The sequence below is a fragment of the Ursus arctos genome, unplaced genomic scaffold, assembly GCF_023065955.2.
Source record: "Ursus arctos isolate Adak ecotype North America unplaced genomic scaffold, UrsArc2.0 scaffold_26, whole genome shotgun sequence".
Lineage (NCBI taxonomy): Eukaryota > Metazoa > Chordata > Mammalia > Carnivora > Ursidae > Ursus > Ursus arctos.
This window is the reverse complement of record NW_026622941.1, coordinates 422,038-445,289: the sequence shown is the minus strand read 5'-3', so window position 1 is coordinate 445,289 and position 23,252 is coordinate 422,038. Positions and strand designations below refer to the sequence as shown.

Here is a 23,252-nt window from a genome sequence, read left to right as displayed (position 1 = left end):
TATACCCTGTTGGTGTCAGAGAATTGCTTGGTGTTGTGGGGCGGGGGGGGGGGGAGGGGGGTGAGGGACTCCCCTGATCCCTACATTGGAATTGGTTCTGGGAATCCAAAAAGAGGTCACATAATGCCACCTCTGTGAGGACGCCTATTAATCTAGGTCTTTTCATCACTTTTGAATCAGTAAGACTGCCTCTCATGAAGTTCCTTCAGCACTCCACAGGAATAAGTATAGTAATCATCAACGTTTTTGGTGACCTTTTCGATTACTCTTAAAGAGTTTTCAAATGGCAGGCATGCCAGCCTGCCTGTGTCTATCAGGCTTTGTCATCTATTTGTATAATTCCCCACCTTCTGCTCCATTAAGGCCTTTCTGTTATGAAAACAATACATGCCATGAAAGGCCAGGGCTTGAACGCTGCTGCAGTAAATTAGATTTAGATCCTGTGCAACAAGCTCTCAATTCATCAGAAAGATGCCGATGCTAGAGAGAGATGGGCGTAATTTGGTCATCCTCCAGAAGCAAAGTCTGAGAACCCAGGCGGCATGAGATCTAGTTTTAATTTGCTGTCATTGATCTGTGGCAAGAGATAGGACTTCTACAGATCTGTGATTTCCCCTTCTCTAAAGTAAGGACAAAAAAAGCCTCATCCTCTTTGTGTCCCTTTTATTTTAAGATCCCACCCTGAGCTAAGAAACAAGTGTCTGTGAAGCCAGGGAAGTGATTTGGGTAAACACATGCCATTCTCATTACCATCATTGCTGAGTAATGCTATGCTACAGCCTGGTGACTTTAGGGAAATATTTATAAGAAAGAGTCTCAGAGAAAAAAACAAAGTGTAGAGCAAGATGGATGGGAAGGGTTTAGGCGAGGCAGAAAAAATGTATATATAAGAATGCAGTAAGAGGCCCTAAGATCAGCTCACATGGAAAACAGTGTCCCTAGGTCCAGTTTCTAAGTATGGCCTCAAGTGCAAACAGGCTTACCGTCCTCAATGTCATAGGCGTAGGCCGAGAGGCGCAGGGTGGTGGCGCAGTACTCGCATTTGAAGCAGCTCCGATGGAAGAACTTGCCCTCAGCACTCAGCCTTTCCATCACGTAGACCCGCTTCCGGCAGAAATAGCACGTGTCGCTGCCTCCCAAGTTCTGTGGGAACTCCTTTTTTATTGAGCCCTGTAATGGGGGGGGGGGGCAGTGGGAGGCATGTCAGGGCAACGATTCTCAGGCTCACCTCCAAGAGGTGTACAACCCTCGCCATATGTGAAACTAACCCTCACTAAGCGAATTTGCTTTGAGACAGACTAAGATGGCTCACTTTGCTCTTGGCTCTCCCAAAAAACAGCGGCACTAGTGCAGTGACTGTCAAATGTGCCTTCTATGCAGCAAGCAGCAGGAGCTGGGTTCTGAACTGATGTTAATCAACAGTCGAGAGGAAACCCCAGTTGGTTTTACAGAATTTCACAACAATCAAACCAAATTATTTCGACAGAATTCTGTTTTGAAGGTAGCATGAAAATCTCTCTTCAGTGTTCACATGGTTCTACATGGATACGGGTTCCCTGGACTCTAGAGCAATCACTTTCAGAGATACTAAGTACGTTTTCCACACAACATTCTAAACAACCATTCAGTCCTAGAAATTTAGTTACAAAATTTAGACAACCTAAAAAAAAAATTACCACATGGCATATATTGGCTACATAATGCTAAGCTAAGCTACTTAGAATTAACCAGGTTTATTTACCACAGCTGTGCTATATCTAGATAGACAGTGCCCTTAACACATCTCTTACCAGTTCCTTCTTGTCTAGAAGGGTTTTGGGCTGTTCTTTCCTTTGAAGCTGATTGGCTATCTGCTCAGCCAATGAGCTCACTCCGCCCGTGTACATCTTTATATACTTCTATTGGTTGGAGATTATAAAGTGACCAGAATGAAGGGAAATGAGAAGGAAAAAAATAAATAAATTAAGAAGACAGGGAAAAAAATCTTTGAAAGGTATAAAATGAATACAAGGTGCAGCAGCAAACCATGCCAACACAGTGCCCACAAGCAGGGAAACTCGGTGGTAAGAAAAACGGGTGTCATTGTCCACACAAATGTACCAGCATTGGTAAGAATAATGGCTGCAGGAATAATTAAGTTCAGTAAGGGAGAACTTAGTCTTTCATGTCGTTTCAGAATATATAGTTCAGGGAGGTGGGAAGACAGGATGGATACAAATATAGAACAGAATAAGAAGTGCCCATATCCTAGTGACTCAAACTCCATTTAAAGAATTCAAGAGGAACAACTCCTACCAAGACAGCAGATGTCCAGATGAACAGCCTGTTTCAAGTTGGGTCTGGGGAGGGCTTGGGAAGTTATTTCCTCACTTACAAAGAAACCAAGCTCACTCTCGCAAGGCTGACTCTTCACTTGGGTAAAATATGCCAACTGCCTAGTATTACTAGTGATGCTCACCTTCCTCCTATTAACGCTTTGCTCATAACCCCTGTCATACGCATCAAATATTCCTGAGTTTTATCTGGAAGAATCCTTCTCGGCCCCTTCTCCCTGTTGATATTTATGTGTTCTGTCCAGGCACTAAGGCTAAAACCTTCTAGACTGGGCTGGACTTCTTAAACATGGCCGCAGGAGGCTAACACGTGCAGCCATGCAGACAAGTGGCTCGGTACAGTCTTGGGAAATCAGAATGCGTTTTTAGTCCAGGAGGGATTATTTTTTCATAGGATGAAAAAAGAGAAAAAAAAAATCCAACCAATTCAATTCTCTTTCTAGCAAGGTGGAAGAAATAACAAGAAACTACCAAATTTCAATTGTAAGCCTTCCTGCTAGGCAGCCTAGCTTTGAGCCTGTCCCCAAGGAATGAGGTCAAAGCCTTGCTGGCCATCCTTTAGAGACAGTCACCCTTCCACGTGGAGATGGTCAGGACACCCCGTGTGTGCAACACTCCTCTCGTAAACTGTGCAATAGGACAGCTGCCTGCCTAGTTTGAGGGGTCCTGACTCTCATTCTGACTGAGAAACACACCAGGGCAGTCGTCTTGGGGATGTCCACAACCCAGTTAGAAAGTGGTTTCAGTGCACAACACACAAAGCCATGTGTAAGAGAATTGCTGGCCTGGGCAACAGCATGCCCTGGGCTGGGCAAGGACAAACAAGAGAATTGCTCTGGGGGAAAACTAACTCCATGTGAACTCTATGAGAATAACAGAAGCACAAATGAGCAAACAATTCTCCAAGGTTCCGCTGGAACTGAGGAGTCAATTCTATTTTTCAATTTAAAATAAGGAGATTTCCAAGGACTGGTGCCACTTGCTCATTAACTCCACAGCTAACACCCATTAATAGTCAAGAAAAACAAGTGGTTCTAAGATCTAAACCTTCTTTAGCTTAGAGGTATCAGGGAAGCTTACGCCTGGAACAGACTGGCACCAGGCAGAGAGGAGCAGATCGTTTAACAGCCGACACTGAGGGTGCAGAAAATTGCACTTCATTCTGCAGAAAGTGAGAGCATAGGCCAGATGTCACACATGAGGCTGGGATCCCGAGCAAGCCCTGGGTCCTCACTGCCCAGCCAGGACCCTTCCCTCCCACCAGGAACCAGCATCCTCAGCAAATACAGCCCAGGGCTGCCCGCGTGCAAAGGCACTGGTCACACCAAGTCCTCAGCGATGTGGTAATATTGACAAGCATCACCCCCGAGAGAGGTGGAGACTCAAGTTCTATTTTTTCTGGCATGAAAAGCAGATGGTTTCCTTCTCCCCACTCTTAAGAAACAGTCTAAATGTAGCAATTGTTGGACTTACACTTTTGCCACCACACAGGCATATGCTTCCGCACAAGTACTGCATAGACCGCTCGAGAACAGGAAACATAAACAGAAAGGGCAAAAAGACCTGCCAATCGCTCTCTAAACTACTCTATAGCTGGATCAGTTCCATTGTAGGAAATAGCAGGGCTCATTCTTCAAATGATTACAGTTCAAGAGGCACCCAGAATACTGCATAATCACCACTCCACTTAGGAGATTTAATTACACTATGGTTCATATTTTGTAATACATATTAATATGAAGACGTTTGGAATTTAAAAAGCTCATGGCTGAAAAACATTTATTATTATTTGATATAGTTGAAATACAATAAAAGTGGGTTTGACAGAATTTGATGCAATGAAAGCTAGCAGCCTCTGTAACTTTGGTGTAAGCCTACAGACCTCACATGCAAAACAGACAGACACACACACACGTGGATTCCCACAGGAGACAGGCCAAAGTCACGAGCTCTGCAACCTCGTTGGGCCACATAACATTTGTGTAGGTAAACTGGGGAGAGGCTGAAGAGGAAAGAGCTTTGCCACGTTCCAGGCTGTGCTACCTGTCGGAGGGAGTCAGAGGAGGGAGAGGCGGGGCGGTTGGAGGAGCGGAGACTAAGAGAAAGCTCCCACTGGTCAACAAAAAAACGACGAGAAGGTTCAGGCTCTGGCTACAAAATACAAGATGGAGAAAAAAAAGAAATCAAAGGAAACGTTAAATAAAAAGTTACACACTAAACTGAATATAGGGAATTTGGGAGTTTAAGACCTTTATCTAAATAATAAATGAAGTAAAGAAATATTCTTATTTCCCGAAAGCATGAATGGCTCACTCAAGGCTTCCATTTTGCCTTTAGCACACCCTTGCCTCATGCTGACAGTGAAGCTCGCTCTAGAGCATGGTCACTGTTGTTGTGAGCCTCCTCTGAAAGCCTTGTCTTCTCTTGTTTGGTGGTTTTACTCAGTCCACCCCAAGTGGAAAGTGCTGCGAGCCAGGAGGGGGCAGAGGGCAGAGGTGGCGTGCTGCTCACACACGCTCTTTATGCTCTGCAGAGCCCCTCACTGGCTTGAGCTGGGACTTCTCCTGGGCGGGAGGAGGTTCTACCACCTTACAAACAGTGAACAGAGATAGCAGATCTAGAGTGAAACTGACCCCTTCTCCATAAAGGCCAGAAAGGTGGTTGCTAGTGCTCAGAGAAACTCTGCCTGTCAGGGAGCCAGCCACATCCCAGCAAGGAGCAGGAGAGAACATCCCAAGTCCTCTGCAGGCTGCGTGCAGCGTGTGTAACAGAAGTAAGCCGGGATCTGTCGTGGTCCATGCAGCCAGGAACCATCCAGGCCCCAGGGAGGGCAAAGCGGGCTGAGAGCTCTGGCAAGTCGTGACTGCTTAGTTTCCTACCAGGCGCAGGGTGAAGTACTTGCAGAGCAGAGGGACGAGGTACTGTCATGGTAAGAGACCTCTAGCTCCAAGCAGATCCACTGCACCCCAGTTCAGCGCCCCCACTAACTTCATAGCTTTAACGGGTGGCAACGTGGAATGTAGCCACCCCTGCTCCAGACGCTCAGCTAGCTCACTGGCCCTCAGCTCAGCCCACGGGGCAGGCCCAGAAACACAGGCCCAAGGTGGGGGATCTCTGTAGAGGAGTACCACCCATCAGAGAGAAACAAGACAGAAGGCAGCTCCCTCAGAGATGGCAAAGCAGTGAAGCTGATGGGAAGACTGGGGGTGGGAAGGTGAGGGAGCAGGTGAGTGCACAGGGAAGATTATGGAATAGTGGAGAGAAAATCCTGGAAGAGAACATAAACATAAACCCTTAAAGGTAGCTAGACAGGAACCCTGCCGTGAAGAATCCGGAAACCAGCTCACTGGGAAAATGCTACCTTTCCTTCTGGGCATTGCAGCCCCAGACATCTGATAGCTTCTCCCTGCCCATCTCTCCTTTTCCTCAACATACTTCCCTCTGTTCTTCGCTTAGGCACTGTTTCATGAAAAATCATCAGGACCTCATTAAATATGCATTCCCTGAAATGTACGGCTTGCCCTTCTCCACGAAAATGCCCAGTTTTCTTTTTGAGAGGAATACAGCCTGGGAAGAAGAAAGAAAGAAGCTAGGCACACCCAGGGCTCGTGGGAAGAAGCAGCCCCAGCAGAAGGGAAGGAAGCAGAGCAAGGCTGTGCGTGAGGAGATGAAAGGGTTGCCCTCTTTCCACCTCTGCCCTGGTCTCTTCTCCCTCACCCAGCACCGATCCACGTGTGATCCTGGCAGCACACAGACCACCTGCTTCTCGCGTGGTAATAGGGCCTAAGGAGACAGCACTAACTTCCTTAGCCAGAGAGCAAAAGCAGAAAGAGAGGTACGAATAAAAGAAAAAGGCCCATGTGAAATTAAGAAATGATTCTTCACTCTTACTGCAGAGCTATACCCACTCAGGGACTGGGTTTAAGGTAACAATAACCACCCAAAAAGTTTCATTAAATAAGCAGGCTTTTTAAAATGGGCATCTCTGCTATTTGTCAAAAAATATGATGGCCAGGTGTAATCAGTAATTCCCCCTTCAGGGGAATGAAGCATGAGAGACTATGGACTCTGAGAAACAAACTGAGGGCTTCAGAGGGGAGGGGGGTGGGGAATGGGATAGACCGGTGATGGGTAGTAAGGAGGGCACGTATTGCATGGTACACTGGGTGTTATACGCAACTAATGAATCATCGAACTTTACATCAGAAACCATGGATGTACTGTACAGTGACTAACATAATATAATAAAAAAATATTATTACCAAAAAAAAAAGTAATTCCCCCTTCAGTTTTTCAGAAAAGAGTAGCTAAATCTTTTCATTATGCACCCCCATTTTGTCACCACCTTCCGTCCCCTCCATCTTCTTCAGACTTGCAAAATCCCCACACCAGTAAGAGCTCTGGCTCTCTCAGCATTTCTACCTCTAGACCCCTGTATGTCAAAAGATAGAAGCAAATGCCACCTGCTTACTGATCTGAATGCCGGGCAGAATGATGCTTTTCTGTGAGTGCTATTTACATGGGTCAACGCAGTTAGCAACAAGAATTCTTGCTCTTGGCTGGGTGACAAGAGTGTGCACAAAGCAAGGGGAGCAGGGACCAACCCCACCTTCCCTCTGCCCCTCCACCACAGCGTGCCCCATCTGTTTGGCCCTCAGCATCCCATGCCAGGTTCATGCTCTTTTACCCTCTCATGGTGGGAACTCTGCTTGCCACGGCTGTCAGCATCAAGATCCCTGTACGTCTGTTGGCAACAAAGTAGAAACTTAAGCTCCATTCAAATGTTCTCTGTGGACCTACTAAGTGACACTGCCAGAAATTCAGAATTCATTTCAACACATATCCCCTACCCCTTACAGATCCCCACCCCAGGTAACCACAATCCCATCTATATCAAATCCCATGACCCTAGGACAGCTCTCTGTCCAGCACTCTGTCCATCTGGCCTCCAGTGAGGTCAGCCACATATATAAAGAACTATAGTTAGTACCAAAGTGGAACACACATATTTCTTTCACACAGTGGCACAAGATCAGAGGCATTAAATGGAAGGCTTAATAGGAGAGGCCGGTTAGGAGGGTGAAGCTTTCCACAACAAGATATTAGAAAGGAAAGGTGGGGAGATGGAAACTGGCTGAACAAATGGCCATTACAACAGTCCAGAGGAAACTCTGGGGAATGGTCCCTGAACAGGAACACGGGACCAAAGCATTATTTGTTAAAGGGAGATGTGGACAACGACTGGAAGCATTTTCAGTCAACAGACAGGAATATGTACGTGACAAGGATGGAAATCCTGAAGACAGGCATATGGCTGCCTCCACAGACCTGAGGAAACCACTGTCAGCAATCACGTGGGGAAAGGAAGGCTACTCTTATCACTCTTTGGATTATTGCTGAGGGTTCAGCTTATGGCCGTGTCCTGGTGGAAAAACTAATCCAAAGCCTATAATGTGGCCTGTGAGCATATTGTCTCCACAGGCAGGATGAGGCCAGAGCTTGGGCTCAAGTCACACCACCCAGATTCAACTCCTGGCTCCATTACTTACTGTGTGAACTTGTACCAAGGACTTGGCCTCCCTACCCTATGCCTCAGTCTCCTCATCTGTAAAATGGAGGCAATGATAGTACCTGTCTTGTAGGATTATTGTGAGAATTGGCTGAGATAACACAGCAAGAACTAAGAATACCACCTGGATCTAAGTGTTGGTTCTTATGTAGAGACGAGGCACAGCGTAATCACTAAACCTACAGTGGCTCAGTTCTTAGACCCGGGAACACAGTGTGGGTCTTTAACAATCAGAACATTACTAGGGGTCACCTTTTAAATAGGCCACCTTAGTTGAGAAAATGTCTTTCCATAGTTCCTGCCTTTAAAATTAGTATTTTATTTTATAGGGATATCCTACAAAGGTCAATTATATTCTATAAATATACTTTATGTAAGTATGCTTGTTGTCCTCTTTAATCATGTCTGTGGTTAAATGCTCTATAAAGCATTTTTCAAACGATCTGCCTAGAGTGTGAGTGGGGTAGATAAGAAGGGCAGGTGTTTGCTGGCACAAGCTGGATAAGCAAGAAGCAGGGCTCTCAAAATCAGAAGGAACCAAACTCATAAAGTGAGGTCCTATAAAAGGCTTCCAAAAGCCCATCTTATAAATTATATCTCCTTGGGTAGCAAGACAAAAATGGCTGCTTTAAATGAGGTTATAAAAAAACGTGTTGCTCTCAAGGGCTTTTGGACCTTGCATCTGTGACAAATATAGTTCTAGTCTGCGCTTGCATAGTTGTTTTCTTATGATGTGGGACTAGATTAAACTAGCCAGGGTTTGAATGTATTATGTGCTATCCTGGGGTCTGATTGGGAATTGTTTATTTGTAGCAATAAGGTTGCTTTCTGCTACTAATGGTCTTAATGTTTTTTAATTGTTAGCTCTGAAAAGAGGGAATCCTGATTTGGCTTCTAACCTAGCCACCTACACAGGCAGGCAGGCAGGCAGGCAAGCAGGCAGGAAGACCGAGACGAGAACCATGGCACATGCAGAGAAGATCACCTGCTGGCTGCCAGGCGCCCCACAGGGAGGTGGAGTAGGGGGAGGGGAGAGTGTGATCACTTTTTTGGGGCAGGTCCGAGAACACTCCTTTTCCCGTCGCTTTTACACCAATGGACACAAACAGAGAGAACATTGGTGAAACAGGGGCCGCGTTTAGGGTGGTTCTGGAAGGATTAAGAGCATTCGCCAAAGCCATCCCTCCCGTGCCTCTCCATTCTCCACTGCAATGGCTCTATGGTCAGGGAGGATAGCTTATCAGTGGGCGGCTGGCCTCCTGGCCATTCTGGCGCTGTCTGGTAAGTGCAGACCACATGGGTAATCTCTGCAGCTGGTCTTGAGGGCAGAACTCGCAGTGTAACACTTTCTAAATGCCAGGGATCAAGGATATATTCTTTGTTGGTTTTATCAGGGCAGTTGAGGATAGAAGAAATGAGCTCGGATGTAGGTGGAGACAAAGGGCACACAGGCCAACCATCACGAGGGGAGGGTGGAGATGCCTCCCAAGGGCTTAGTCACCTGTATACCCACCAGCAGCAAAGCGGCACTCTCCCTGAGGGCCCGCCCAAGACAACACCCTCCCATGGCTTCCCTCTCCCCTCTCCTCAGCCCCTCGAGCACACTTAAAAGGTTCTGGAAAACCACCAGGGAAATACAAGAAGATACAGGAAACAGAATATAAGTACATCTGTCACTACCGCACACCGTATATATCCATGGATTCTTTCCCTGTTTTGCCCCCTCTCCATCGTATTCCTTTCCTGTGAACCTGTGATTTAGAGAGCTCTTCGGTACTTAAGAAACAATTACTTATTTCTAGGCCACAGGGAACCCTGCATTTCCTCACGCTCAGAATGACCATGTGGGGCAGCACACAGGGGAAGCCTGGGAGGGAGAAAAAGCTGTGGAGGATGTGAGGCCAGGGGAAACAGCCCCACTGTTTGTTCCAACCTCTCATGACAATTTACTTCCAAACCAATGCTGGTTAATGTGCAGAGTTTGTCTGCTGGCCGCATTTCTGAGATCAAAAGGCAGAAGGGTGGGGAGGGAAGAGCCAAAGCGTTTACACAGGAAGGTAAAAAAGAGAAGTCACTGGCAAGCACAGTTGTTACTCATTTTCCCTCTTCCATACCACGACCTAAGTTAAAACTGATCCTTGCGCCCACTCAGCCACCATTGATGGCATTCCTTGCCACACCCTCCTGCCTCCATCCAAACCTCTTCAAGGAAAACAAGAAGTGAGTCACGGTAAGGTACCGCTGGGAAGCCCCTGATTCCTACAGGGAGCGAAAGAAGGCCACGGTCAGGCTGAGTCAGCAGCAGAGGCCCACTGCAGTGCACCACCGGAGTTCCTCTGTTCCCATGTTTCTGGAGCACCAGAATGTTCCTGTTCTCTCAGGAGACAAGTTTACAGGGCCAAGAATCATGATACCATCCCTGATTTAGTGTTGAGGAAAAATTACGTGTAACTGTGACTTACAGTTCTTTCACAGCCAAGTAAATTTACAATTCCCAACTCTATACAGCAACGATCTAATAGGATTTTCATTGCTCATGGTTTTTCTCTTACCAAGATCTACCCAGATACTCTTTCCAACTGTAATCTCTGGTGCCCACTCCACAGAACCCAGGTTTGACTGCTGCCTGTAGAGCCTAGCAATATTCCACTTCTTTGACTGTGATCATAAATTACCCAGATGACAACCTAGCTGTTATGTCTCCATGTAGCACACCACGCAAGGTCAGAGGCTATCAGATGCTTCATAAATGGGAAACACAAGCAGGCCCACAAACACCAAGCTCCTGAAGCCCCTTCAGTACAGCTCCATCAGGTGATGAGCTGATGTGCCAGTCTTCACCAGGACAAGGCTTGGCTGAGCCAGGCTCCTCGGGTCACACTCACTACCCTTGAGACTTCCTGGCAAGCCAACCCAAAGCTGCTCTGGGCACGTGCCAGTTAAAGTCATCTGTTCGTGCACTACACGTATTACAACTGACTTCCCTCCGCATTGCTCCTATCTCAGGTGACCTTGATGAATACTGTCAGAATCTAGAATTTGGGGGAATCTAGTTTAGAGTTCATTTCTCCTTTAGCAGATCCTCGACCAAAAATTACCTTTCAAATCATACACTCCACCTAGACTTCAAGGCAAAGGGTTAGAAAATAAAATGCATTTTCCAATGAGTTTTATTTGTTTGTTTTCCAGAAGACCTCCTCCAAACCCAGAGAAAGAAGCAGCTTGGCTTCTGTTGTGAGTTTGGACATTGCTCCCCAGGTTCCAGCTCAGCCTCATGGGCCCTGCCTTTAACGTAGCATATTATTTAGAAGAGGTTAGAAAGGAAACTTTTGCCCTGCATATAATTCAAATAAAATCCACTTGCCACTCCCTAGCACCTCCCAGCAATAGCTGGCACTCTACAGCACAGGAAGAAATCGAGGGTCAGCTCGCCTGACCTCTCAGGATCTTAGTCCTAGATGATACCAAACCACAAGACAGAGTATCCAGGCTGCACTCACTAGAGCAGGAACTTGCTCAACTGTGACTTGGGAGAAAATACAGTTAGAGGCCCCAATCCTTCTGATGGATTTCCTATTATCAACCAGATGCCATCCCTCCACCCCCTTCTTTCTTTCTTATCCAATACTGCTTAGAACCAGCTTTCTAGGAGATCCCGTAAAAACTTTATTGAAAAATTTCAAGGAGTATTTTAAACGGAGATAAAACACCAAGAAAATTGCCCATTATCATCTTTGTCAAGGGTCTGAAACAAATAAAAATCATAGTTCGATATTTCTTGGCTAACATTTCCTATTTAACACGAAAGGCTCCACTGCTCCAATTCTCAGCCTTGCTGAGCTCAGGATTCTCCCTCCACTAGTTACAAGGACACATGTAAGCAAAAAGTCAGCTTGGGACAAAGGTTATGGTGGTAAAACTGGAGAAGCTAAGGTACCTGGCACAACTTCCCACAGAGCTTCAGCTAGTTTCCACACCAAATTAACCACCTACTCTTTCAACTGATTACTCAAATCCCAAGGAGTTAAACAAATCATGCAATACTATCAGTACTGTCTGTTAAACGTTTCCCCAGAGCTGCTACTCAAATGAGTACAGAAGCTTCCTCTCCCTGGGAGCTGGGATTCTAAAGTGTCGGCCATAGCCCTGACTGGCTCAGAGGGATGAGTACGGTGCCAAGGCCCACGGAATCAGCACCCATTCTGGTCCCTGGGCAGCTCCTTTACCTGTTTCCACTGGGGAGTGGGAGCAGGGCGACCCTGCTCAGGTAGGCAGCAGGACGGCTGGCTGACCCCACGCTCTTGTGTCGGCTGTGACACACAGGCCAAGTATGGGTGGGGGACAGGACATGGAGACAAAACAAAATAAAATACATTAAGGTAGGGGAAGACACAAAAAAGATACTCATGGTGGACAGACACACATCTATGAGCCAGGAGTGGGGGCAGAGACAGAATTAATTCTTAGAAAGGTACATTTACAAAGGAAACAAAACACCCCACCCCACAAACCAAAAGCAAATGCAAAAGGAAAAAATGAAATCAGAAGCTGTAATTTTCACTTTCCTCTTCCCTAGCTCAATGCTCTGAACCTAAACTACTAATTCTGGTTTAGAAAACTAATCATTCTACTCAAAATGAGGAACACAAACTTCTCTTAGGGGTAAACTTCCTCGCATGGAGAGCATTCCAGACCTCCGGGGATGGGGCAGATCCCTCAGCTGCCAGAGCTGCCAGGCAACCTCAGATATCTACCAACGAATATCCGTATTCCTCTCTATGAGCCACAATACATATGACTGGAGTGTAAAAATTAACAACCAAAGGCTAAATATGAGAAGTTAATTATGGCCAGACCCCAAGCAAAGTCAGTACCCCGCCTTACCCCTAGCCCTTAGAACACCGGCTGATATGTATGGAAAAGTTGAAGGAAGAGAGTGAAAGAATAAAAAGATGGTCTCCCTTTCCTTTGGATGTTCTCTCGGGTCATTAGGAAGTTTTATAAGAAACTTCTTGTGTTAATCTCCAAATCCCAGCACCTCCTCTTATAAGAAGTCTTAGTGACTTTCAGATAAGCAAGAGGAGAGACAAGACCTAACAAAGACATCTCAAGTCAAATGCTTCTGTCTAGCACTCTCAAGTTAGTATCCATGACGACTCTTTAAAATGTTCTTAACTCCTGACCTAGTTCAAGGATAGCCTATGAAAACCATCCACAACACACAAAAGAAGATTTATCACAAGAACATTTATTATCTCTGTACTTCATCATGAAAGAAAAGCAACAACAAAAACATCCAACACTAGAGGAAGAGTTAAGAAAAGCATGGTACACACATACTGGAAGATGCTTGTAGGGTCTGGAACAACATGGGAATATACCCCAAGTACGTGAACAAAGCAGAACAGAAAGTGTATATTCCAAATGACCTCAACTATGAAAACAAAAATGCACTGAAAACAGACTAGAAAGAAATACAACAAAATGTTAACAGAATTAGAAGTATCTTGATTATCTTTATTATTCTCTCCAGCATCTTCCTCAATAAGCATCTACCTCTTTTATAATTCAAATATGTCTGCACATATGTGAGGATATAAATATGTATAGATATATATAAAACTTTAAATCTCTCTTCTGAATTTTTGCCATAGACACCTCAGACATGAATGGTGACGAGAAAGCAGTGCCGAAAGCATAGGAGGAGCTTATCAAATGCTTTTCTCTGCCACAGTCAGACAAGGAGAAAACCAGACACAGTCTTGGGCGCATGAATGCTCAGCTAAGACACACCCCATCCCACTTCATTTGACTGGGAAGATCCCTCCTTCCTACATGGCCAGACCAAGCGTGGGTGGGTGAGCTATGAAGTGAGGTTTACCTGTCTCCTCGTGCCAGTGGACTGTGGGGGAGCATTCTCTTCAAATTTGGCCAGCAGCTGGGTTGCCATGTACTTCACTTTGTTCTGATTGCCAAGGGCCACATCCATCCTCCTGTCTGTCAGAGTGCTCACCAGTGTGGGCCTTCCTCCTCTGTAGCCCCGGGGCGCGTCCTCCTGACAAACATTGACAGCCAGGAACCAGCTTCAGTTAGAGAAACGCCCCACAAATGTCCTTCCCTCAAAGAAGGGAGTATAGCCACTGCCTGGAATGGCGGCTGCTGTTTTTACTTCAGGTTAAGCTTAACAGCTCTCCTTAAGGTTCTAATGTCAAGATGCAGTCAGCAAGACTTTGGTGTGTGGGGCAGTATAAAGAGGTACTCGGACTTGGGCTGGTGTTGTCCTATGTCAGGAAAGCCACCACCCCCCGCCAAAAGTAAAATTCTAAAGAGAGGGGAAAGCACTAGTGCACGTGTGTGCGCCTTTAGATGCTCTCTAAAACCCTGAACAAAGTCAACAGCCCACTGAAAAAGCAGCTGCCCACAAAAACTCTCATAAAAATGAATATGAAAAGATCTAGCAATACCAATTTGGAAATTTATTTCAGCCAAAAAGGGCAATTCAGTATGACCATTCTAGCAAATCCCAGATAATTCTTACCTCTTCCGACTGACTAGTCTTTCTCCTCTTTCCAGCACCATCCAAGTCCTTTTCCTTTTTATCCTATACCAAGAAAGGAGGGAGACTGCATCATCCTAGTCACCATACCCCGCCTTTAGGTTTGTAGCAGGTCAAAAACCTCTTCCATTTACCTTGGGAGAACGCTTCCGAGAGATGGTCTGTCCAAGTTTGCTGAGGAAGGAGATGGGGGATTTGGTGCTGGCTATAAGAACTGCTTTCTCCTCGGCATTCAGGTCCAGGGCATCTGTGAACAGGAAGCAGTGCTGAGCACAGCCCTGGAGGGGGCTTCAAAGTACTGACCAGAACTACACTCCTTGCAGGTGGCTCACAGAACCCCAGAAAGCTCTAAAGGTTCATCTGCTCTGACAAAAGCAAGAGGAACTCAAGCACGAAATTCCACCAAGGAAATACACACTAAGGTATGGATGTCGAGATTTCTCTCTTCCATTCACGTTAACAGAACCAATTCTTTTTTTCCAATCCACTTCGGTCACAAAACCCTCCATTTTCGCTTTTCAAAAGTTGGAATCTGCCAATGATGTTAGTTACAAGAGACTGCTAAAGCCTCACCTTCCTGATAAAAATTTCAAGGTAGAGGGAGAAAGGGAGGAAGGGTATGTAGCTCTGGGTCACTGGCTTTGATCATGCAGACACCAGGGACTTAGGTGCACACAATGGGATGGCTCTCCCTAAACAGGTATACTGGTGTTAGAGTTGTGGATTCCTGTTCTAAGAACTGCATATCTGATCAGAAAAAGCCATGCACATCTAGGCTAGAAGATACTAGAGAACCACAAACTCTGTGGGTTCTAATGTTTTATTAGTAACAATAGTAATTTTAAAAGTAATTGAAACTAATAATATACTGCTGGTATTAAATGCTTCTGTTTGCCAAACATTCTCCACAGCACATCACAGTTTTATGTTATATGTACATAAAATCCAGTGTTTGGATGGGGAAACTGAGGCACAAGGAAATTTAGTAACTTGCCTAAGGTCAAACAGGTAGAAGTACTGGAAGTAGATCCAGGTTGGGTACCATGGTCAACACTCTAAAGCATTACATATACTTACTCAAAGGGACAAAAGGAATATTTTTTTTTTGGTAGCATTCTGGTAGACTGAGGCAGCAGGCTGAGTGCCGAACAAAGACTTTGAAAAACACTAAAAGGTTAGAGAAGAGAGAGAAGCCAGAGAAGGAACAGTTACAGAAGAAAGAGAATGAAGCAAACAAGTACAGGACCACAGAGGCCAATGAGAAGAGAGAATTTCAAGAAAAAGGACATCATCATATTAGTACTGAATAATGCAGAAAAGCCAAGTGTGTGAGAGATGCAAAATGAGAAAAGATGTGGACTTGGTGATTCTTCATGACTGTAGAGAATAGTTTTGGCAGAGCAGTAAAAACAGATGCCGGGGTGCAAAGTGTTACAGAGTTTAGGCCTTAGGAGGCAGAGGTTCTTACTAAATACAAACCACTTTTTCAAAAAGGCTGGTTCTGAGAGAAAGGGGATGAGAAAGTAGTAGAGTTAAGGAAAACATTTTGCATAGGAATGATTTTTGCATATTTATAGATTTAATGAGAAAGATTTGGGAAAAGAAAGAATGGTTGAGAACATACTAATCGAGAAGGAAAAAATAATGGAGCAAAGTTCCAGGGCCTTACCCGGACAACCAACCAGTAATAACACAGAGTAAGTGCAGGTGTGCTTCTGGTGCTACTGACTAAGGACGTGGTTAGAAAGAAGGAAAGAAAGAAAAGCCAGGCAACAACAGAGAAGAAATGGAGGCCTTCCATACCAGTGCCCACCAGCCCTTACCACTGGAGGGGAGTGAGTCCTTGAACATCTCATAGAACTGAGTCAGGTACATCACCATAGAAAGCTTGTCAGGCTCCCCCACCGAGGCCATTTCTTTGCCTGTCATGATGGGAGAAATGCCCAGTTCCTTCTCGGCAATATCAAAGGCCAGCTGGTTATTCTTCTCCACATTTTGCTCATCCAAAGACTCAAAATCTCTAAGAAACAGAATGAGAAAAACATATCAAGAAGGGCTGCTTGTCCTCAGGCCAGAAAACACATAACCAGTGGAGTCATCATCATTTCTTAGTCTTTCAGCTAAAATCCAGGGTGCGGGGGGTCTCACCCCAATCTGAGAGCCAACCCATTCATCTCACCTATTGGTCTCCTCCCTTTCACTAAGAAAACGCAAATCATCCTCAAAGAGAAGACATGATTACAGACCTACCCAGAAAGGAAAAAAGGGGGGAAAAGCTGAAGAACTACTCTCATTTTCCCAACAACATAAATTTCTTACTAAAAGGTAAGCTCAAGAATAGGAACTATCTTTAATACGTATTCTCTCGTACCTTGCATGTGATCTGTACATATTAAACTAATGCTCAATAATGATAAATATTCTATTTAGATCAGACTGCTTCTAAAGGCATAGGACTATCACTCGTTGTGTCACTTGGACCAGACAAGCTGCTGACGCACTAAATCAGCTCTGGTAAATCTTATTCAGCCTTCCACTTGAAGGGAAATTCCAAAACCTTCCTCAAAAGATTTTCCCACTGCTAAATTTCCTGAGTTTTCCCAAGTATTTAAATTAACAAACACTTCCTGCTGGGTTCCAAACTTCTTGCCATTCAATCAAGTGAAGACTGATAGCATTCTTCTTTAAGAGGTGATTTCAGACCAACTGGGCAGGCCTTATTTTGGGTTAACCTACTACTGACTCTGTAGCAAGGTTTTCATGTTTCTAAATGCCTTTTCCTTATAGATTAAGCCTATTAAACCATGGCAGCCTCATCCTGAATGAAGTCATTACAGTTTAAACAGTGCCAAATCACCTCCTCACTGCTTTCTGTTGTGTTACAGGGACCCTCCCTAGACCTTCTGCAGGCAGCCTTAAGTCCATTCTAACAGGAGTGTGCCCCCTCCCTCTACCACCCCCCACCTCACCCACTAGGTTCCCTTCAGCTACTTTTGCTTTCCCTTTGGAAGAGAACGGATCCACCCTGTCTTTTTCTAAAGCATTCTGTGCCATTCATCACAATCCTTCTCAAACTACTCCCTCTTCTTCTCCCGTCCTTTCTTGATTGGGGGGGGGGGGGTACTTTCACTTACCATTTACCAACCTCTGCATTAGCTAAGGGACAGGAGCACTGGAGGTCACTTATCTTTATCCAAACAAATCAGATATTCCCATTCCTAAATCATTCTGTATGTGAGGCTGTTTCCACTAGCTCTTGCCTCATTAATTTATAACCTAATATGAATAGGAACTATGTTTCTTAGGTTTCCTTAAAGCAAACGCACAAATTTGGGCCCTAATGATAAAAGGACAGGCAGCCAAAATAATTCAACAGGCTTTTCTTCTGTTTCTGGATCTTCTTGTTTGGTTTCCATGGTAACAAATGCCTATGGGGGAAATCGGGGTGCACTGGTCACTGTAGTTGATTCTATATTTAGGTGAGTAAAGAATGGCCAAAAGAGAAGGTGTCACTGATATAAGTGGGTAAGGCGGCCTCAATCTTGTGGGCCTGGGCAGAGTGTATCTGCAAAAGGTGCAATTTTTTAAAAAGATTTTATTTATTTATTAGAGAGAGAGAGAGAGAGCACAGAAGGAGAGGGAGAAGCAGACTCCTTGCTGATAGGGAGCCCAATGCGGGGCTCAATCCCAGGACCCCAGGATCATGACCTGAGCTGGAGGCAGACACTTAACCAACTGAGCCACCCAGGTGCCCCACAAAAGGCACCATTCTTAACAGAGATAATACCAATGAACCATGATAAATCGGGTAAGTATTCACTGTTTTCTGTTTTGTTGGTAGTGACATATTTGCCTTTAGCCAGCCAAATGTTCTAGTGAGGTTTTCCTATGACCAACAGCATTTGAAAGATAGCTGGCCAAAATAAAGAGTTCAACCTGGGGCCAATAAACAGAGTTTTCCTTTGTGTGATGTTAATAGGCCCATGTGGGTGTTAAAACCAGTTTTTGACCTTCTGAGTGCTGTGATTTTTAAAACCTCAGCTGGATTCAGCTACATTATGCTTGACACAAGTTTTAAATATAACTAAATTGAAATTAATCACTGCCTTCTAGAAAAAAGTATCTTGCTATGTATCTCATTCTAGGAAAAAGTGCAAAATTTGGTTATCTGATAGCAAAATACTCTGAGGTCCTGAGGGAATACAAAATGAAACACAAAGTTTGTCGCAACTTACATCAGATCAGGGCGGTATCTATGGATGATTGCACATAAGGCCAGTCCACTTTTCCAAGACATGGTGAGATCTGTCACCTGTACCCCTGCATAGCCATCTGTCTGCCTTTGGCACCAACCCAGCAGTTTGCTTGAACGAGCTACAGACTCTAAAACAACAAAAAAATGATCAGAAGTGTGGTCACCGGGTAGCATTGATGTAGGATCCTCTTTGTAGTGCACATATCCAGTTTGAAAAATTACAAAAGGTAGGAACACAATAGTTGTCACTGTTTTTCAAAAGTCAAAAGCTATGTAACTGGTAGTTACATGACAGTGAAATTTTAGGTGGATGAGAAACTACCAGTTTACCCAGATCTGATGTCAACTCCAGTCCCTCTAACAGAATGATAAGTCACAGGAGGGATGATCTGGATCTGCTCGTGCAAAAGCCCAGGGTCCCTGCAGCACTCTTGGATACTGATTTAGATGGAAGAGCGCCATCTACTGAGCTGTCACCCTCACTTGCAGAAGGTCTCAGAGCGTCACCTGGCCGCTGAGGAAGCTCCTTCCCTTCAAAGTAGTATTGGGAGGAGTAGAGCAGGAAAGAGTCCATTCTCTCCAGCAACACATTAAACCAATAGCAAGCAAAGCCCACTCTCACACATTCCAAGGTGTAGAGCAATCTGGCAAATGAAGAAACTGTAGGATTACACTGGCAAGGCCAAGGACCCCAGACCGGAACAATCCCCCAGGCCAGGATTGGCACTCTGTATTATAAATGATCACATCTTGAAAAAGTGAACACATATACTTGGATGTTTTCCAGCTCACTGCTGTGTCTTCTTAAACACAAAGTGCCTTTCTATAAGTCTGCTTTTCTTAACTGCATCAAAGGAGCTCTAACATGCAGCATTTAGAAGAATCTCTGAACTCCTATTTGTGTCCAAGAACATCTGTTCTCTTACATTTGGCAGCTGGAAATATCTAACCTTGTATGAAGTCATTTAGTGATTTCGGAACATAACAAGATAAAAACCGCCTATCATAAAAATCCTGTTCCATTTAAGTCTTTCGGTGAAAATGTATTCTAAAACTATACAGAGAGAAACACTCCTGCTGTTATCATCATAAATCAGAAATTTACTTCAGAAATTAACTTCATTCAGCTGTCTCCCAAGTCTGTATATCCATCAATCCAATATGTACTGGGCAACTTCAATATTCCAGGCTCTAAAATGATAGTGACAAAGGTATATTGTCTGCTTTCAAGTAGATGACCCCTGAGGGGAGAAAGATGAAAATGTTTCCGCCTGCCTGTTGTGAAATCCACCTTGATACTGCAATAACATGTCAAACTCAAAACAGACTCAAACCTTCTCATCCTCCCATTTTCTTGTCCATACGGGTGGCAGCACCATCTGCAAACATCTCTGACCCATGCAACCAAACTGCTAATGCCTATTGATTCTGGCTGTTTAATATACTCTCCCTCACATAATTAATAATGACAATGACAAAATGGCTGCCATTTGTGACCACAGTGTGAAGTAGCTATTTCTTACGCCCATTTTAGACAGAGAAACCAAAGTTCACAGACACAAATTAACCCATTCTAGCCCACACACTTCACAAATGACAAAGCTTGAACTGGGACCCAGTTGCACCTGGCTCCAAAGTCAGAGTTCTTCTAACGATGCTCCACTCCCTTGTCCATCCCCAGCAACAGCATCAGATTCAGGCCTTCACCACCGTTAGCTTAACTGTTACAGTGTATTTCTGACCAGTGGCCCTGCCTCTGGCACTTCCCTGCTCCATTCCATCTTACATATCGCTGACCAGGTACATTCATGTTGCTCTCCTTTTAAAAAAATCTACAGGGGCCCTTCAGTGAACACAAACTACGGAATGGCTTTTTATCTCTATAACTGTATCCTGGCAATGTCGTAGTACTCAGCTAAAATGTCACTGCTTTTTCCTAAAGCCTCCCCCAGAAACCTTTGTTGGTGTGTGTGTGCACTCACTTCCTCTATCTCTCTTTCTCTCTCAACAGCATTTGTACCTGATTTCTCTTTATACCCTCCTAAAATCTCAGACTGAGGGTTCTGCCCTGACGTTCCTGACATTTTTGGCTGGGCAATTCTTTGTTGTGGGGAGCTGACCTTGTGCACTGTACGAGGTTTTAGCAGCATCTCCGGATGCCAACAGCACCCTCCCCTAGTCATGACAATCAAAAATGTCTGCAAGCACTACCAAATGTCTCCTGGGGGTCTTTACCTCTGGTTGAGAACCACTGCCTTATACAGTACTGTGTGCACTAACAGCTCAATGAGTAAGTATGAACTTCTCTGAATAGGTTACTTGCATTTAAAAGGTCATTACCAGAACTCACCATTGCGAGTCAACTTTGGGGTAGTTCGGGAATTCACCAGGTTCTCCATTTCCAGATGAATATCTCTTGTCTCCCCGGTATCGTATAAATGGCGCACCTGGCAGGAAGTTAAGAAGGAAAAATCAAACACCATGTAACAATTCCCACTTGAGAGCAAAATCAAAGCCTAAGAGAGCAGGTTGGGCAAAGTTCAAATAAAAGTTATGACGATGACCTTTAAAACCTTTCTGGAATGTGGTGGGGTTACATATAAACAAATACATATCAGTGTAAAAAAGTTGTGCTAAAAATTAGCTACTCAGCCAAGGAGGGCCCTCTGATAGTCACTATTGGACCATTAATACTGCCCATTGACAGCAGGTCTCATGGGCCCCTTACATAGAGGCTTAAAGCCATAAACTTCAGATAGAAAGTGAATAAAAAATTATACAAGTACATCGGCAAATATGTTGAACGGGCTGCTTTCTAAAAATTGCTGGGCTCTTTGGGATTATTGTGCTTTGTCAAATGTCATTCTTAATGCAATTGTAAGGCTTCAGATGTTGTGAGAAATAACTCAGCAGCGCAAGAAAACTGACCAATGGTATTTCAACTTGCAGAGAGCGTCCTCACTTTCAAAGTTCCTTCAAGTGAACAGTCTCATTTGCCCTCACAATGGTCCTGTGAATAGCAGGACTATTATCTCCACTTTATTGATGAAGAAATTGAGGTTCAGAGAAGACGGGATGACACATCCACATCAAAGTGACTGGTGGAAATAATGCAAGAAGTCCCGTTTCCTGAGTAGTGAGCAAGTGTGCTCTCCCCTACAACATGCAGCTTGAATGAGGGAGCCCTGGACAAAGTCCTGGATCCACCACTTTGGTCAAATGGGATCTTCTGGCAAGTCATTCCACAACTCCCTCCCTTAGCTGCTCAATCTTTTGATGGAAAGTGGTACCATTCCAGGGAGACATCTACTTGGATTATGAAAGAACTGTGTGTATATGGTATTAATAGACAAATTTCAGTGTTTCAGAGGCCTGATCCATCCTGAAAATGGGCCCAGATGTAGATAACTGACTAGAAGGCTCTTACCTGGCTTGGGCGGAGGAAGTTGACGTTAATATTGGGGTATCTGGTGACAGGGTCGATGCTGTATTGGCTGAAGTTTTTACTCACATTCTCAGGGGTGGTCTGAGGCAGCAACCTATAAATGCTTTCCCTGTAAGAACATACAACAATTTACTCAGAGCAGTGACAAGCACCATACACATCTCCCTCTCCTTTGATAACATTCCTATTTTTTGACAGTGTCCCGAATAATCTGAAGGATGTGACAAATCCTCATCCTTGACCATTTTTCTCCAAACCTACATCAGCCCTTGCTCCCATTCCTACCACGCCAGTGATTCCACAGGCACTGGACTGGTTAAGGACCAGTAGCAAGAGCAAGTACACTGTGGTGGGCTGGGATAAAATCACTGATTCTAATTTAAAAGGCAACTAATTTACTGTTTTGTTTTTTTCATGTAGGCCAATATTTAATTTTTAAGAAAATCACAGATGAAAAAAGAACTTGCCACCAAACTTGCCCAGAATACCTTAGGTAACAGACTTAAAATGCTATCAACCACCAATTACACCCAGGAAATCCTGTATTTCTCTAGTTTTTCTGGTCAAGGCATTTGTTCTTTATTAGCAAACAAATCCTAGGATTCTTACCTCGTTTGCAATGATCCGCTTCAACATATCTGACATTTGAAAGTTTGAGAAATGTTTACAAGCAGTTTGGGTTTTTTTTTTAATTCGAAGTCAATTCTTATTTCTTTTCTTATGTTAGTATGCCCCCTGCAACCACACTGATTTCATTAGTGTAAGTCTTTCTACTTTAAGGACAGAAAGATTTAATGTACTATGTTTATATATTTGTTCATGTGACTGTCATTAAAGGAATCAGATACTGTTCTTTAATGGAATACAAAGATTCAGATACCATTTGTCAGTAACAAATTTAATTTGGAAAGAAATAAAAGAAGAGCACTTAAATTAGATAGTCTTTACATATCTATGATTTTATTAATCAATATCTTGCTTCTCTTAAATATGGAAACATCTTTAATTAAGAAAGGAAGAGAGAGAGAGAAAGAAGAAAACGTGTACTCTGCCTGAGGAGTAAACCACTCATCACTCCCAGTTTTCTCGTGGAA

The 23,252-nt window shown here is 44.3% G+C and overlaps 1 protein-coding gene across 1 annotated transcript in view; it reads right to left on the bottom strand.

Moving 5' to 3' along the window:
• MICAL3 (microtubule associated monooxygenase, calponin and LIM domain containing 3) overlaps positions 1-23,252 on the bottom strand; it is a 174,646-nt gene that overhangs the window by 76,959 nt on the left and 74,435 nt on the right. The window contains 13 exon segments of the mRNA XM_057318789.1: positions 984-1,170; positions 1,791-1,898; positions 4,377-4,484; positions 7,021-7,077; positions 8,888-8,986; positions 12,129-12,212; positions 13,784-13,957; positions 14,441-14,503; positions 14,593-14,705; positions 16,282-16,478; positions 18,694-18,841; positions 21,064-21,160; positions 22,141-22,267. Of these exon segments, the coding sequence (XP_057174772.1) occupies positions 984-1,170; positions 1,791-1,898; positions 4,377-4,484; positions 7,021-7,077; positions 8,888-8,986; positions 12,129-12,212; positions 13,784-13,957; positions 14,441-14,503; positions 14,593-14,705; positions 16,282-16,478; positions 18,694-18,841; positions 21,064-21,160; positions 22,141-22,267 (1,562 nt within the window).